A 15905-nucleotide genomic window follows, 5' to 3' on the forward strand; every position below is an offset into this window, starting at 1 on the left:
CCACCTTGACTCTGTCTCATTACTGTCTGGTGATGAAACCTTCCTTTCTCAGAGCAGTAATCTTATTTCCCCCCTTCCCTCCTTCTCCCTAGAGATAGCTATAATTTCTTGCAAATTGAGTTCAGTGGCTCTCTAGCCATTACAGAGATACACAAAATTCTGCTAATATTTTGGTGAGGAAGGTGGTTTCTTTAAACTAGTCGGTGCCTCCTCATTTCACTTTGTTTTGTGGTGTGTCTGAGCAAGTTCCTCTTCTCTTCAATTGAATGTGCAGGCAGTGTTATAAAAATCTGAATGGCTCTGTGGTGTGTCTGCATAATTTAAATTATCTTAGTTGAATTGATAGTCTGGTAACTTGATTTATGATAAGGATACAAACTTGTAAAGTGTCCCTTGTAAAATGTGTATTATTCTGTCTTTGCAAAATACCTCTTCCTCATCATTTGTATTTCAGATAAATGCTTCCTCAGTCACAATGAGTGTCTAGTTTCTTTGTCAAGTGGTATTTTTGTAGACCATAAATATGGAATTGATATCACATATAACTGGCCACAGGTTTTGTGTTTAGTTGACAGCACAGTCCTCAGGACCTCTCTGGCTTTGGCTGGCTGGACTTGTCTTGGCCTGCCTGCAGATTTGTTTTGACTTGTAACAGCATTTATCTAATAACAAACCAATAAATTATATCTACTTTATTTTCGCTCTTACTTAGCTTTGTTCAGTTTTACAGTGCAACACACATTGATATGAATACTTTGTGCTTTGTATCTAGTAGATAGTTATAACATGTAGCTACTGTGTGTAGAATTGGCTATATGTAATCGCACAGACTGAAATGGAACACTGCTCTAGTTTGTTAGTAATAGGTGATAAATTTCATTAATCTCCCTTTGCTGAGTCTGTTTTGCCTATGACAATAATTGGTGAGTGATCTCCCTGTTCTTATCTCAACCTTGAGCCCTTTTCACTCTATTTTCATCCCCTTTTCCTTTGAGGAGGGGGAGTGAGAGAGTGGTTGTGATGGAGCTCAGCTGCCCAGCAAGGTAAAACCACCACAGACATAAGCAGGCCACCAAGGGTTTGTTTTCTGGTCTACACTGATAGCAATTGTCACTTCTCCCTAGAAGTTTTTAAGTGGTTAATCACAGAACACATTACCATTACCACGATAAATAATGTCCGTTATTAAATTTAGTCCTTAAACTAGAATAGACTTCACTGAACATTTTTCCTTGTAATATTTGTTTATGCACTGATTTGGAGATGCGTAGGTGAGCTCTTTTTCATGCTAAGAGAATGGAAGTCTGGTTAGAGCATCACATTCTTTGGAGTTGCCAAAATAATAAAATGTAAGAGTAGATAAGAGGAAGAACATAAAAGATGTTATGCTAATTAAACCTCTGATCTCTTCCAGGAAGTAGGCTGGACTAGTAGTACTTAGGACAGATCTTTCAGGTTGCGATTTAAGAAGCATCAGACTCCAAGTAAATTCATTCAATTAAACAGTTACATGCTCATAGGGAAAATTTCTTCCAAAGCCCAAAAGACCAATGACCTTGTTGTTCAGTTTGTTTTTTACTTAAGCTTAATCTGAAGTTAATCAGTTGTCTCTTTATCTCCAGTTGTTCAGTGTATATGAAGAGTTTCCTCTTATCTTCCCCTTGATCTGTTGACACATAATATGCTGTAGTAATGCTGAAGGTCAGGGCAGATTAATCTCTGCAAACTGTATCACCCTGACACTTGTCTTGGTGATTATATTTGAAATAACCAAAAGGCATGCCTGTTGTTTTTGCTAATTTCAGCAGTGATGAAGTATTGTGTTTGCAATTTGTTTTGTATACTGCAGATATAATAGGTGAAGTTATGCTTCCTAAATTCTAAAGCAATAAATGTTGGGAAATGATTATATTATCACCCTTGCATTTTGCATGTCTATTAGCAAACATAGAAAAGAACATGATTGATTAAATCTGATGAATATTGAAAAAAATGTAATTTCAGTCATTATGGCATTATTTTGCCTATGTAACTAATATTGATTATGGTAGATTTGTTTATTGGAGTTTTTTTCTTCAAATTTTGGATGAATAATTGTATTACTTTGTATAAGGTGAAATGATGCTTCATAATGAGATGTCCCTGTTTTTCTGATGGATAGGGAGCACCATGGTTGCACCTTTTTTTACATACCAATGAAGGCAGTGTTGTGTTGATGTAAACGAAAAAATTAAATGGTAGCAAGTATTACCAATTGACATTTCTCCTAATTGACATTTCTCTAACTTTTTTTTCCAGTTAAGGTCTCTGTCCATCTCTATTGAGACAATTTTGATCTGATGTGTCATTGTAGTTCGGTTACACATCAGTAATAATTTGCTAATTCTTTTTCATGGGTAGTTGTTTTCTCACCCTTCTGGATTTCTGGGTGTTGATACCATTCCCAAATACGTTAATACTATTGATATTACTAAATATAATAACATGATATAATAGCTTGTAATAATACGATAATATAGTAATAATATAACACAGAGTAAGAATATAATAGCTTGATATTACTAAACTTCCTCTCAGTTGTCTGATGTGTCAGGAATGCATATATACTTGCAAACATACAAAGTTTTGAAGAAGTAATAATGATCATAGTCTGTTTGAATGTCTTATTTTCCTTTGTTTTTCTCTTCAATTTCAGGTCTGGCAGTTTCTCTTCAGCTGCTTCATGGAGACATAGAACAGATTAGGAGAGAGTATACATCCATGTTTACCCATGGAGTATCCATAACAAGGAAGCTAGGTTTTTCCAATATTATCATGCCTGGTAAGTTTAAAAGAACAAATTTTCCTTAAGCAGCAGGAGGAAGAAATTATGAGAAATTACTGATCTTTCAGTTGCTTTTGAAACAACTATCACATTCTAAAAATCCTTAAACTTTTCCGGAGACTTTTATGTTTGTTTGTTTTTTTTTCCTGATGTAAATAAAAGTAAGCTATATCCCAGAGGCCCCATCAGATTAGATAGTTACTACATCAATTTCAAAAGGGCATACAGCCATAGCAGTCTCTTTTTGAGAGATGAAACTCTACTTTATGGAAGTGAAGATGACTGAATACAAGACTGCTGAGCTCTGCGCAGAGAAAGCAATAACTGGCAGAACATTATGTTCTTCAGAGCTGGTTACTTCCTAAATAAGGATTCACAGACTTTTACTGACACTGTACAGTTTCTGGTTTCACCAGGTTCGTGCCTCAACTGATGAGATAGAGATACTGGAAATAGGTCATTGTAGGGATGTGGAGACTTTATTTTGAGCAGATTGTATGATAGTGTACTTCAACCTGTTTAAATGCTTGAAGGAAGGAGGGTTGAAAGAATGTGTCAATATGTATGTGAAGAAGCAAATATAGGAAGAAGACAGAGGTAATATCTATAGTTCCTTCCAATAAATGATTTTTTTTTAATTTAATGGGTTGCAGGAAGTTATACAGCCAATGTCTTTTTAAAGGAAAAGCACTCTTACAAGCAGATGAGTTAAGCAAGATTTTTGTGTTACTGAGAGATGTTGGAGGGAGGAGCTCATATCTTTGTTTCAGCTCTGAGTCCACATGCAGTGCCTTGACTCTCTTGGATGTAAGTCATCCTCAGGAGTTCGAGTTTTTTAATAGTGACTATTTCTTCTTTGTAAATACATGCTTTGCATTCCTTTATACATACATTAGAAGCAAACTGAGGTTTGAGGCAAGAATATGTAAGCTTCAATGGTTCACTAATCAAGGAAGTCATAATAGGTATTTAAAACTCAGTAATGAGACTCGGCTTTAGCTATGAGCATGTACTTCTCTTGAATTTCTGCCTGAAACTTGACAATTGAGAATTCACTCTTGTGTTCTTACTGCCAATTAAACATCTGTCCTTCTGCATCCCTCATCAGTACTACTAATCACTTAAAATTTTCACAGAGCACAAGTTAATAAAACAGGTTTATTGTTATTATGAAAATATTCTGCTGATGTCACCATGATATTTAGAATAGTAAAACGCATGAGTCTGGTACCATTTAATTTAGAGGTAGATTATATACGCATGTTTAATGGAAGTCTTCAATTGAAGTCTTAAGGCTTTTTAGCTAGGTTTTTTTTTGTGACTGTTGAATTTTTCTTATGAATCAAATGTGTATTGTAGATAATATGGCTGATAACAATGGAAACAGGTTTACAAAGCTACAAAAAGCACACTATAATTCCCATTAAGAAACCTTTCTCCATTTACTCATTATTTATCTATGATTTAATGGCCTTCTGCTCTGTGTTATCAAATTTTCTCAGTCCTTTTCTTAGTTCTTATTTTCCATTTGTGTAATAACTTGATGTACTGAACTGCTAAAAGCATGTTATAGCAGAGTACTGTGTAGTGAGCTGCTGGAGGAGTTTTCCAAACCAGAATCAAAGAAATGCACATGCTCAGTTTGTCCTTTTTTATTGAAAATATAATATATGGATTTTGGTGTACTGCTTTTTCAGTCAAAATGTATGCATACCTCAGTTTAGAAAAAGTTCAACTTTTAGTCTGTGCTTGTTGGCATAGAGGAGATTTCTCCCAAAGAGAAATAATCATCTCATTCTTCTAACGACAAGTTCCAAGGGCTAACCAGAGCAGTGTGCTCTAGGCAGTGAAATGCCTGTGGGAGCCTACCCTTTAAAATGATTTTTTCTTTTAAAGCTCCCCTTTCATTTTGTTTCTCTCTAGTGTCTCTTTTCAGAGATGAATGAGAGAACTTCATCTTTTGCCACTGGAAATGGTCACTAATTAGGTCTTTTTTGTTGTTTTTTGTTGAAATTGAGTGTGTTGCTCTGGCTAATTAGCACGTAGGTTAGGGTTCTGAGTGAGACTGTCTTGAATTATTTAGTAAGAAATACTACATGCTGCTAAACTGAAGTATCTGTTGTATAAAGTGCCAGATTTTAAGACCACCTCCGATTTTGGCATATTTAAACTCTAACTGACCTTTGTTTTACATTGTATCAGTCCTTTTCTTTTTAGAGGTTTTGCTTCTAAAAGTAACTAGGATCAGCATAGGTGCCATACCAGAGTCTTGATGACAATAATAATGCATATTTTTACGGAGCAATACTTTTTATGTCAGTGAAGACTGACAGGGTGAAGCCTCTTTTCAGGATCAATGGAATTTTTTAATGAAGAACTTCGGGTGTTTTAAGACATGAAGTAGATGAGTAAAAAAAGGCATATATGATTCAAAAAAGGCTGTGAAATAGGTAACTCACTCTATTCTAGACCGCAGAATAAGGAAAGGAAGTAAAATAAAAATGTCATCTTATGAGCCTAATCAATATACATTTTCTAGGTTTAACAAGGATATAAGGGCACACTGTATGCAACCACTAGTACTCCCCTTTCCATCATCCTTGTGTGGCAGTCGGCAGATGTGCAAGCCGATATTCTTGGAAAGCTTTGTACCGCATCAAAGGACAACTGTGCTTACACTCTGAATTTCTATCTTAACAGTTCAACGTTTCCTGAAAGGACAGATAGCCTCATTGTTACTTATATAAGTACACTGGATGTCTATGAACATACTGAACTTTTAGAGAAATACTTTAAATTAATGTACATAGTAGTTGATAGAATGTGAGAGCCCTTTTGTATATTTCTATACATAACTGTACCTGCTTTTTTTTGCTCTTTTATATTCTGTGCTCATATGGAGTTTGGTTTCAGATTTAACTTACAGCATCTGCATCACTGCCTAACATGAGTGCTGTGTGTTATGCTCGTGTGTTCTGGCACATATGCATGCACTTACTCTTTTGCATCTGTGCAGAAGATACCTAACTCCTTAAAGAAGCCTGATCATTAGCGTGTGTTGTATGAATATTTTAGAATCAGAACAAACCGTAGCACAGGTGTTTGTCTAAATGAAGATTTACTGGAAGGGCCAGAGCTCTCTGCTGGGGCTGCCAGTTGTAAACAGACTGTAAGCTATCATGTGGTAATCATCAATAGAGTTGCACATCTTTATTGTGCTTGTCAAACTAGAACTGCATCTGGTTTACTTTATTTAAGGTAGAGTGTTATTAATAGTGCTAAGTCTACTATTGTTAGTATTTGTCTTACTACTTGATACAGCCAAAATCCATTCAGTGTGAGACACTAGCACATAAAGTAAAATAATCTTGTGGATTTCTGTAAGAATTATTTTTTCACTAAGAAATACAGTTAGGCCCAACCATTGTTTCCTGAAATTCTACCTAGAAAATTATTCTATGTAGCTTTCTGTATAATATAAAAGAGAATTCTGAATTTAAACAGCTAGAGATATACGTTTGAAATAGTATATATATTTTATAGCATCTCACCTTCAGATGCCTTAGTCCATAAAATATACTGCAGTATATAAACAATTGGCCTGTTGACTGACATCTCAACAGATTTTCATAGACAGATACCATTTACCCATAGGCACCCTTTTTCAGTTTAGGATTTCAGGTGGTGGCATTACCACTGCTGAGATCTGACCACCACTTCCTCTGAGTTTGGATTAGCATTTATATTTCTTCCTGTACATCCAAAGTATTAAACTCTTTTGAAACTAGAAGAGGTTAAAGAATTGACAAGTCAGCACAATGGTATTACATTGACCACTGTTTTCCCTATATGTAACTGTAAGTGGTCTACAATGCTGCTATCTGTATCTGTGCTAGTCAGTCCTGACTGGAATATTCTTTGATTGTAATACTTCTCTGAATTTTTTGGTCCTCTCCTAATCCTGTGATTTCCCTTCACAAATAGCATAGCTAAAGACTCTACATGAAGCTGCAGCATTAATTTCTGTAATAGAATTTTAATGCTTCCAGACTTCTCTTATGTTTGACAAACAACAGAAGTTGTGTTTTGTTTCTCAGTGTTGTCTTTTATAACAATTTCTGGTCATTTAGCAGATACAATGAGCTGCCTAGGATGTTTCAGTACTTTGAAATTGCATACAAGCTTTTGTATGCTTAATTTAGGAACAGTAACTTTTTTTTTTTTTTACCATCACAACTGCATTGCTTTACATTTGTCAACTTTTAAATCCATGAGGATTTTAGCTCACCAGTTATAATATCTCACCAGAATTGTCTTTGAAAGCTTCTGAATATATTTACTACTCCTTCATATGGATTATTAAAAGGTCTTTTGTTCTTTTCATGTGCAAGTACACTCTTTCCAATCTTTCTTTCTTTCCCTTTTCAGAAGCTTTTAAAGTGAAACTAGAACTAAAATATTTGTCTTTTTATACAAATGATCTCACAAAATGCTATCCATGTGATAACATGCATTTTTCAACGATGTGATTTTGACTAGAAGCATATTCCCCCTTTCAAAGCTTAGAATAAGAGTCTGGAGAGCAAAAATGTAAAGAAAGCTATGGAATCTGTTCTCGTCATCATGGTAAGTGTATGTGTCTATGTAGCTGTCAGTGAGCTTGGACTTAGTAAAGAGCTGTTGATTCGAGGAAGAGAAATATATGTCTGACACACTTAAACGTTTTTCTCTCCCGCAAGGAGTGGTATGAATTTTTTCCAATCTTGATCAGCCTGTATGGAGTACAAACAGCCTAAATTTCCACCTGCCACTGTTTGCTGTTCTGATTTCCAAGAATCCAGAAATATGTATTTTTAATTACTGAAAGTAATATTGCCTTGGATATATTAGTTACACAAAATATGTTTGAGCAATATTGTCAAGTAAAGACACCTTGAATTTTGACCTTTCACAAAACTGTAGCACTCCGTGGGGAATATCCTCTGCTTTCAAATCCTATTTTAATACTATTTAAAAGCTTTGATCCTTTCTACCAAAGGAAAATCACTGGAGAAAACAAAGATACTAATACGTGACTCCATACTTGGTTAGGCAAGTGCAAAGAACTTTTATATTGTTTTCCTTCTCCTTCCCATGGCCTCTGTCTTACTTTTTTGGTTCATTAGGAACTGATGGAATAATAGAAAAGGAATATGGAAAGGGAAGAAAAGCCAGAATTTAAATGAACTTCCCTCAATTTAAAGTTTCCAAATGAAATTTAACAAAAGCAAGTGCTGGATTCTGCACCTGGGGTGGATATATGTACAGTGGGGGATGAGAGGCTAGAGAACAGCCCTGCAGAAAAGGATCTGGCGGTTCGAATTGATGGCAAGTCAGCAGTATGCCCTGGGAGCCAAAAGGGCCAGCCTTATCTTGAGGTGCCTCACCTCGAGTCTGTGTGCAGTTTGGAGCACCACAGTGTAAGAAGGACGTAAAATTATTAGAGTGCCTCCAAAGGAGGGCTACAAAGATGGTGAAAGGTCTAGAAGGCAAGACGTATGAGGAGCAGCTGAGGTCCCTTGGTTTGTTCAGCCCAGAGCAGAGCAGGCTGAGGGGAGGCCTCATGGCGGCCTGCAGCTCCCTCACGAGGGGAGCGGAGGGGCAGGCGCTGAGCTCTGCTCTCTGGGGACAGCGATAGGACCCGAGGGAACAGCATGGAGCTGGGACAGGGGAGGGTCAGGCTGGGTGTTAGGAAAAGGTTCTTCACCCAGAGGGTGGCTGGGCACTGGGACAGGCTCCCCAGGGCAGTGATCACAGCACCGAGCCTGATGGAGTTCAAGGAGGGTTTGGATAATGCTCTCAGACATAGGGTCTGATTTTTGGGTGGTCCAGTGTGGAGCTGGCAGTTGGACTCAATGATCCTTGTGGGTCCCTTCCAACTTGTGATATTCTATGTTTCTGTGAAGTGGAGAATGAGGAAAAGGGCCTTCTGCAGATAGTATATTTGGAGGAGTAAGGTGACTTTCTTCTGAGCATAGAATAAGCAGCAGTGATACGTTGGAAGTATATACAAGGCAGTTATGTCTTGGAAGTCTTTCTTCACTAAAACAGGTAAATAGCATTAGGAGACTAACAAGTGAATGTGTTAGCTCTGAAAAAATAGTCTCAAAATTCTGTTAAATTCCTTAGAAAGTCAACAGGTCTGTTTTCTGTTAAACAGGCTTGTAAATCTTTTACGCCCCACTGTTTAAATCAGTTTTTTTTACATCTCACTGTTAAAAGGAAGAGCAAGGAAAAGTTACACAGAACATGGTAGATCTACATTTTGTTTGAAACCTGGAAGTTTTACAGTTTGAGAATCCGATTTGTAAAGGGCATTTCATTTGCTTTGTCAGCTGCTTTCTGATGAGTTTTTTTTAGGGCTTGTTGAGAGTTTCTGCAATAAAGTTGAAATGTAAATTATGTTCTCTTGAGAAAGGACAGTAGGATAACTGAGAAAAGGAGTCTGTTTTTTCCTCTTGGCCTTCAGTTTAAATGCCAAAGCTTACTAAATCTAATAGTAAAATGGCAGAACTGTTACCAATGTCACCAATGCTCCTGAAATTCTTATACATTGTTCTAATTCTTCTCTTATAGTATTACTGATAGTCATGTTAAATAAAAACTAGCTAGTAACACAAAAATAACAGAAATTGTCTTATTTCTTTCTGCCCAGCCCCTGTCATGTACTTAAATGCAGCCACACATTCACACACACACACACCAAATAAGTTTTTCCCAACTGTCACCCAGAGGATCCCAGTCTCAGACCTTTTCTTTTTGTATATATATATATTTAAGCACCCTGTACAACATTCTCTCATTCCTGAGCCATATGTGAATATTACTGACAAATAGTAGTTATTGTGAGTTTGTGCTTCTTGCAAATAGCAAAGTTGTTCTTTGCAGCAGTAAGCAACAAGTCAAGATATTGCTAAACGAAGAGAAAGCACTGAACAGACATCTGACTGGTGGTTGTCACAGCCCTTAAACCTGACACACATATTCACTAGCAGCTTCAGTCATGTCAACGAGATTTGCCTCGTTTTTAAAAGTATTGATAGTATTTCTCCCTTCAGAACTGCTTTTTTTAAGAATACATTCACTGATAAGCAGCCAGCCACTTTTTCAGTACTTTCTACAATGCTAAACAGAAAAGTAATTGTTGCAGTAAGGGGAGTTCACTTATTACAGTGATGAAATTCCTTGTGAAACGCAGTGTGCCTGTATGTTCTTGACTTGATCTTTCTAAGGATGTCCTTCACTCAGATAACATCATTTTGCACTGTGATTTTCATGAATGGTGCCAAATTGCTTAACTTGCCTTTATTTTTAAATTGACCTTTTTAAATTAAATGCAGCTGTGAAGCTTGACATGAAATTCTTATATGCTAGAAGAGAACAAATCATGAAAGTTCAATTGCCAGAAAGGCATTAGCGAGTATTTAGTAGTGCTATAGTGTTCCAGGACTTTTTTTTTTTCTCCAAAGTGGATATATTAATAAATACATATATTTTGATTGTTAAAGTATTTACAACCTCCAGGTTGAGACTACTGAAAATACATACCATCAGCTTGCAGTACAATTGGTTGAAATCTGAGCTATATCCTGTTTTGTTATCTGTAGTCAGTGTTGCATCACCCAGATAGAGGGCCACCTTCTTTTGCATTGTTGCACTGCTGCAAGACACCTCTTCTGTCTTGTTCCCGGTGTTTCTGTAAACTGCCTCCTATCATACCTGTAGCCACGTCAGTTTGCACGTTTACTGGCCTAAAAAAAGGAGTGGAAGTTTTTCTGTGTTTTGTTTTGTTTTTAATTTTGTTTTGCTTGTTGTTTTCAGAATATCAGCATGAATAGTAACTTCATTGCTGCTAAGAGATATAGAAAATGTTGAATCAAAGGGCTGGACACAACATGGACGAAGGGTTTCTGGCCTTTTTTAGTTTAAATCACCTTAAATGTGTTTGAGGGTTGTTTTGTTGTTTTTTTTTTGAGATCTCCTTACTGATTATGGCTACACAGTTCTCGCCCTATTTTACAAAGTCTTTTCAAGAACTTTACTCTAAAGCATTTTGCATCCACAAGATTTACATCCCACATAGTACCATGCCATGTCCAGAGAGTTTCGCTCCCTGCAACTGAAATTGTTTTAAGAGCTGTTCAAGTCATGTTTAAAGTATAAAGCACAGCAACTCATTAGCTTGCACTTTACAGAGATGTAAATTAACAAGAACTTTCTGTAAACCAAATACAGTTTTATGCTCCTGCTCAATTCATGGTTCTAAAGGACCTATAATTCTGAAGAAAGCTTTCAAAAAGGCAGTTCCCAACAAAAGCTCCCAGTGAGTTCTGTGTAATTATTTTCAAATTAGCAGCTGCTGTCAGGACAGTTTAGATTTGCACACTGTAAGCTGTAACTATCAGAGATGCTATCTCAGTCAAATACATTCACACTGTGTTTTGTTACAGCAGTAAATAATTGAATTGGAATTTATTTCACTAGAAATCTTTCTTGAGGATGACTGGCAAACTAAACTCTCTTCCCTTTCTAACAAAGACAGCTACCTTTGATCTTTGACAGCTATCTTCAGCTTGAAAAGCTTGTTCCATATTAATATGCTACAAGAAATTTTACAGTTCTGAATATGGTTGGAATATGAAGAAAGTCTTGTTGTTACAATATCTGTGTTGCAATTGCAACTCACAGCTCCCTCAGTGTAACTTTGAAAACAGTTTTGCAATGAAGGATCGTTACTTTGACACATAGATAAGGTACGAGTATATCTAGAAAAATAAACGAACAAACAATACATTCATACAAATGTTCTCGTGGTGCTTGTCCTGACCTGATCTTCTTCTCCCTAGTGATTACCTATGTTGCTCTCATCACCTGAGGTTTAGTGCAAGCCCTGAAGCTTCTGTGGGCCAGGGGCAGCTCACATGCAGGTCCTGTATCTGGGGGCACATCCTGTGAGCAGCAGGAGCTGCGGACCAGTGCTTGTAAGCAGGCTCCTGAACAGTGATAATTCAGCTTCCTATCTATGAAGGAAAGGTAGTCTGCAGAACCATCCCATAATGAAACTGCAGGGTGAAGATAATAGGACCCCTGAGCACGCATTGTCAGCCTGCAAATTATTCCTGCCTCCCTTCTCTTTTCTGTTTACTTAACATTTGTGTTTTATGTTGGCAGGTTCAGGAAGGCTGACCTCTATTAGTTAAGCATGTCCTCCGTCAGTATGTCTTGCGGTTGTTTTGGGGCTCTAATTGGCCTTTCTTTTTGCTCCTTGTATTTGCCTCTGTCATGTAACTGATACTGATCAGGTCTCCGTCCTCCACTGCGGTTTAGCCCATGATACCTCATTGCTAGTTGGGTTGCAGTCATGAGTGAAGCTTCTGTTTCTTCTCAGGTCAGAAACATTGAGCTGTAGTGTGCCTGGTTAGCACCTGCATCTGGGACAATAAGGGTTTGGAGTTTTTCCTCTTAGCCTACAAATAGTGCTTTCAAGATGTTTTTTGCCAGGTCCAAGCTGAAATGTTTTGGCAGGACCATATGAAGAGGCAGTTACTGCCAATGCTGTGCTGTACACGTTTTGGTTTAGCAACCCAGGCATTTCAGTTCCTCACCTTTCACATACAATTAAATTCACTTACCAGACCAAATGTCCCTTCAGTGTGTACCCTAAATACTTGTGCTGCATTGGAAAGTGAAAGCAGTATAATCATCCACATCACTACATCTTTACGTTTTTTTTTTAATTCCATGGAACTTAGATTTCCATATATCTCTAGCCCTCCCCTGGTACCGGAAGCTCTTGTAGGAATGCTTCAGTCTGTAGCTTCTAATATTTTAAAATGTAGTTTTGGTTAGCCAAACAGATAAAACGATAGACTGCTAACTTAGTAATGTCAAGGTCTAATGGGTTGCTTCTGTAATTAGGACAGAAGCTATTGATACCATTTTTCAACACGTTGTGTTATTGCCTGAAGTAAGAGCAATAGCAAACAGCTTCCCTAGATACACTCTTTGATCCTCACAGTTCTTCCATTTTTCCAAGAGACAGCTTATTCTTACTCCAACAGGGAGTAATGCCGATGTTTTTTTTTCTGCTTTGTTATTTGTCATCTTACATCTAATCTACAGCAACCTTCTGCCTTACCTGTGGTTGGTTGTATCATGTTAACTTCTGTTTTTATTGGGATAGTGGGTAGAAAGTGGCTGTGCTAAGATAAGCAGTATTTTTATGCAGCAAAATTATTCAGAGAACACAGAAATGCAATGCATAACTTCTTTAATTTTCTTTTTTCCATCTTCTGTTTACTCAGCCCCTCACCCACATGTCTAGAAGTGCCCTTTGCTTCTCGGGAGCCCTAGGTGGTTTAGCTTCACAAAACATGTTTAATGAGTCTTAGTGTGAGTGGTTCAGCTTCCTATAGCTTTTTCTTTCCCAGAAAACTGTATGTCAGTCCTAGAGAAAGCTGACTTATCTTGGATGTTTCAACTCCACACTGTTTACCACCGTTATTAACTGGATGTCCACACCTACATGTTCATTGCCCAGCCCACAAGCCCTGGTGAATTCAGAAAGCTTGAAAAAAACTGGTTCTAGTCATACAGGATTGAGGTGATGGAGATGCTCCGTGAGAACAGGTGAAAATGAGCTGCCCCATCTTTTGAAAGAAAACCTCTCAAAAGATCTAGATCTTCCACACAACTTAATTATAGGTAGAGGTAGGCTTGTCACCTTAAAGTTGAGCAACATTTTGCATGTTGCTTTCAGTCACTTATTCCTGTACCAACCTTTATGCTGAAAATAGCCATTGCATGTTTTCACTGAAGCATATTTAGAGAAGGTGACATTGGTACTTCTGAATATTTAGCTGGAATAAGTATGCTGCTTTTTTCACCATGTTTAAAAGCTCATTGTGTCTGATTGAGAGTCAATTTTATAGGCATGTTTTCAACCAGTAATTAAAAACTGATTGACTCTAATGTCTGAGATGTCCCTTGCTTGTTTCTGTGTAAATTCTGCACATTTGGTCAAATGTAAGACAGTAGAAAAAATCTCAGTGCACACCCACCTAGGGGAGATTTATTTGAGTCATGCAGATACTTTAGCAGAAGATACCATCTGTACTCACCAAAGTCTACCTCGGAACTTAGGTATTCAGCAGAATTTTGACTTTCAGTGCTCCCTGTGGCCGTAATTGCCTCTCTTGGTGAAAACAAGATGATATAATGTGAGAATTATCCATCTGGTATACTTGTCAAGGAAGAAATACTATAGAAAAAGGATGCATATTCTTGTAATCAAATGTGTAATTATAGTTTCCAGAAATGAAAAAGATCAGTGAAAGGAATATAGATTTTAAAAAATCAGACATTTGCTGATGTTTCAATACTTTATAGATCAAGTTGGAATTGTTTTTACTTGAAGGGGGTTCACAAAGGAATGCCCCAAGTTAGTTTTACACAGAAAATCTCACTTTTTTGACAGAGAATATTTTTCAAGGAAGCTTGAAGCAATGGCATTGCTACATTTGGGAAGTAAAAGGGGTTAAGATATCTCCAGAACTATATACTAAGAGCTAAATACATTTTACAAATTAGTTCCAAATATATTTTTGTATGTTTTTATCACAGTTTTCTTTCCTTTTTCCTTTCCAGATTGAAGTTCACTTCCCAAATGCCTTTTCTTTTTTTCAGTCAGCAGTTCTATTTTCTGATAAGGCTTTGTGCTTGATTTTTACAACCCCTTTGACTTTTTAATCTTATGAGCTTTCTCTCATAATATGTTCACATAAATATTGTGCTACAGATTTGTCAGGAGCTTGGTTTTAAATTCTTAACCTTCCAGTACGCTTATCTGAACTGTACAAATTCAGCATAGCTGGTTTTCGTACATTTTGGTTGCAAGTAGTGATCTCCTTTAAAGCAAAAGTGAAATATGTGTGAGTATAAATCCAGACACAGAAAGCCAAATTCAAACCAGAAGCATTTTTGTAAGGATCACAAGATGTCAGATATGCCACATACATTGAGGAAAGGAAGTTGGCGTTTCATCTGCCTGATGCAGACTGTAGCCATGATATATAGCCCGGAGCTTACATTCTTTTTTGTTTAATTTTCCAGTGCATTTCAGTTGTTTCCCTTCTGCTTTTCTATCCATCTGTTTCCATGTAAATCATCATATGTCATGTACGTCATTGTTTCTCTTATAGTGTGAGAGGCTTAGTCTCCTTTTGGATTTAATTTGCCTTGCATGATAATGGAGAAAATACGACTTTTTTTACAATAAGGTGACCCACGTGCTTTGATTTGCTCTGAGACATTGAAAACAGAATAGAGCATCCTGAATGGATGTGGATCAGGACAAAAAGTGCCTGAACTATCCTCTCATGGCAATGATTGCGCACCCTGCAAGGTTCTTTAAGAGGAGAACGGGACAGGAATTATGAAGGTACATCCACCTGTGCCTTTAGTCCCAGTGATATGATTTCATCTGACATTTATAATGATGAAACTCAATGGGTATAGAATTTTTTAAAAACCTCAAAATGCAGACAACACTTTTAAGAGCCTGCTTAATTTCTGTATAGCTGTGATAACATTTTTAGCAATGTTTCCTTATTTTTCTTTTAAATCCCATACAGTTTGCTTGGCTTAAAAAGGGAAAAAAAAAGTCAAGGTGAAAATTTGGTTTTCACTGGGTTTTATCTGGGCTAAATCATGAAATTTGTGGTGAAAATTTTTTTTTTTGTGTGTTTCTGTGAAGACTCCATGGAAAATGGAAAGAATTTCTTCCTGACAAATATCATGACAAAATGTAGCACAAATGCATGCAGAATTCAAGTTAATCTTTAGAGATATTGCTGTAACTACAAGTTGTTTGCTAAAACCAGTTATATTACAAAGCTTCTCTTCTTGGTTAATGTGCAAATGTCATTTTTTCTGAACGTAAAACTCCTGAAAGTGACCAAGTGCCAGCACTGACTAGAACCAGTCCTAGAATTAGCGTGTGCCAAGCAAGGACCAGCGTGTTGCGTGCTCTTTGCTAACCATA

General features: G+C 37.0%; 1 protein-coding gene across 1 annotated transcript in view; it reads left to right on the forward strand.

Moving 5' to 3' along the window:
* Positions 1–15905, forward strand: part of DOCK4 (dedicator of cytokinesis 4) — a 248690-nt gene that overhangs the window by 138261 nt on the left and 94524 nt on the right. Inside the window, exon 13 of the mRNA XM_035544267.2 lies at positions 2696–2821. Within this exon, the coding sequence (XP_035400160.1) occupies positions 2696–2821 (126 nt within the window). The remainder of the gene's footprint in view (positions 1–2695; positions 2822–15905) is intronic.

The sequence above is a fragment of the Cygnus atratus genome, chromosome 1 (genome assembly GCF_013377495.2).
Source record: "Cygnus atratus isolate AKBS03 ecotype Queensland, Australia chromosome 1, CAtr_DNAZoo_HiC_assembly, whole genome shotgun sequence".
Taxonomy (NCBI): Eukaryota; Metazoa; Chordata; class Aves; order Anseriformes; family Anatidae; genus Cygnus; species Cygnus atratus.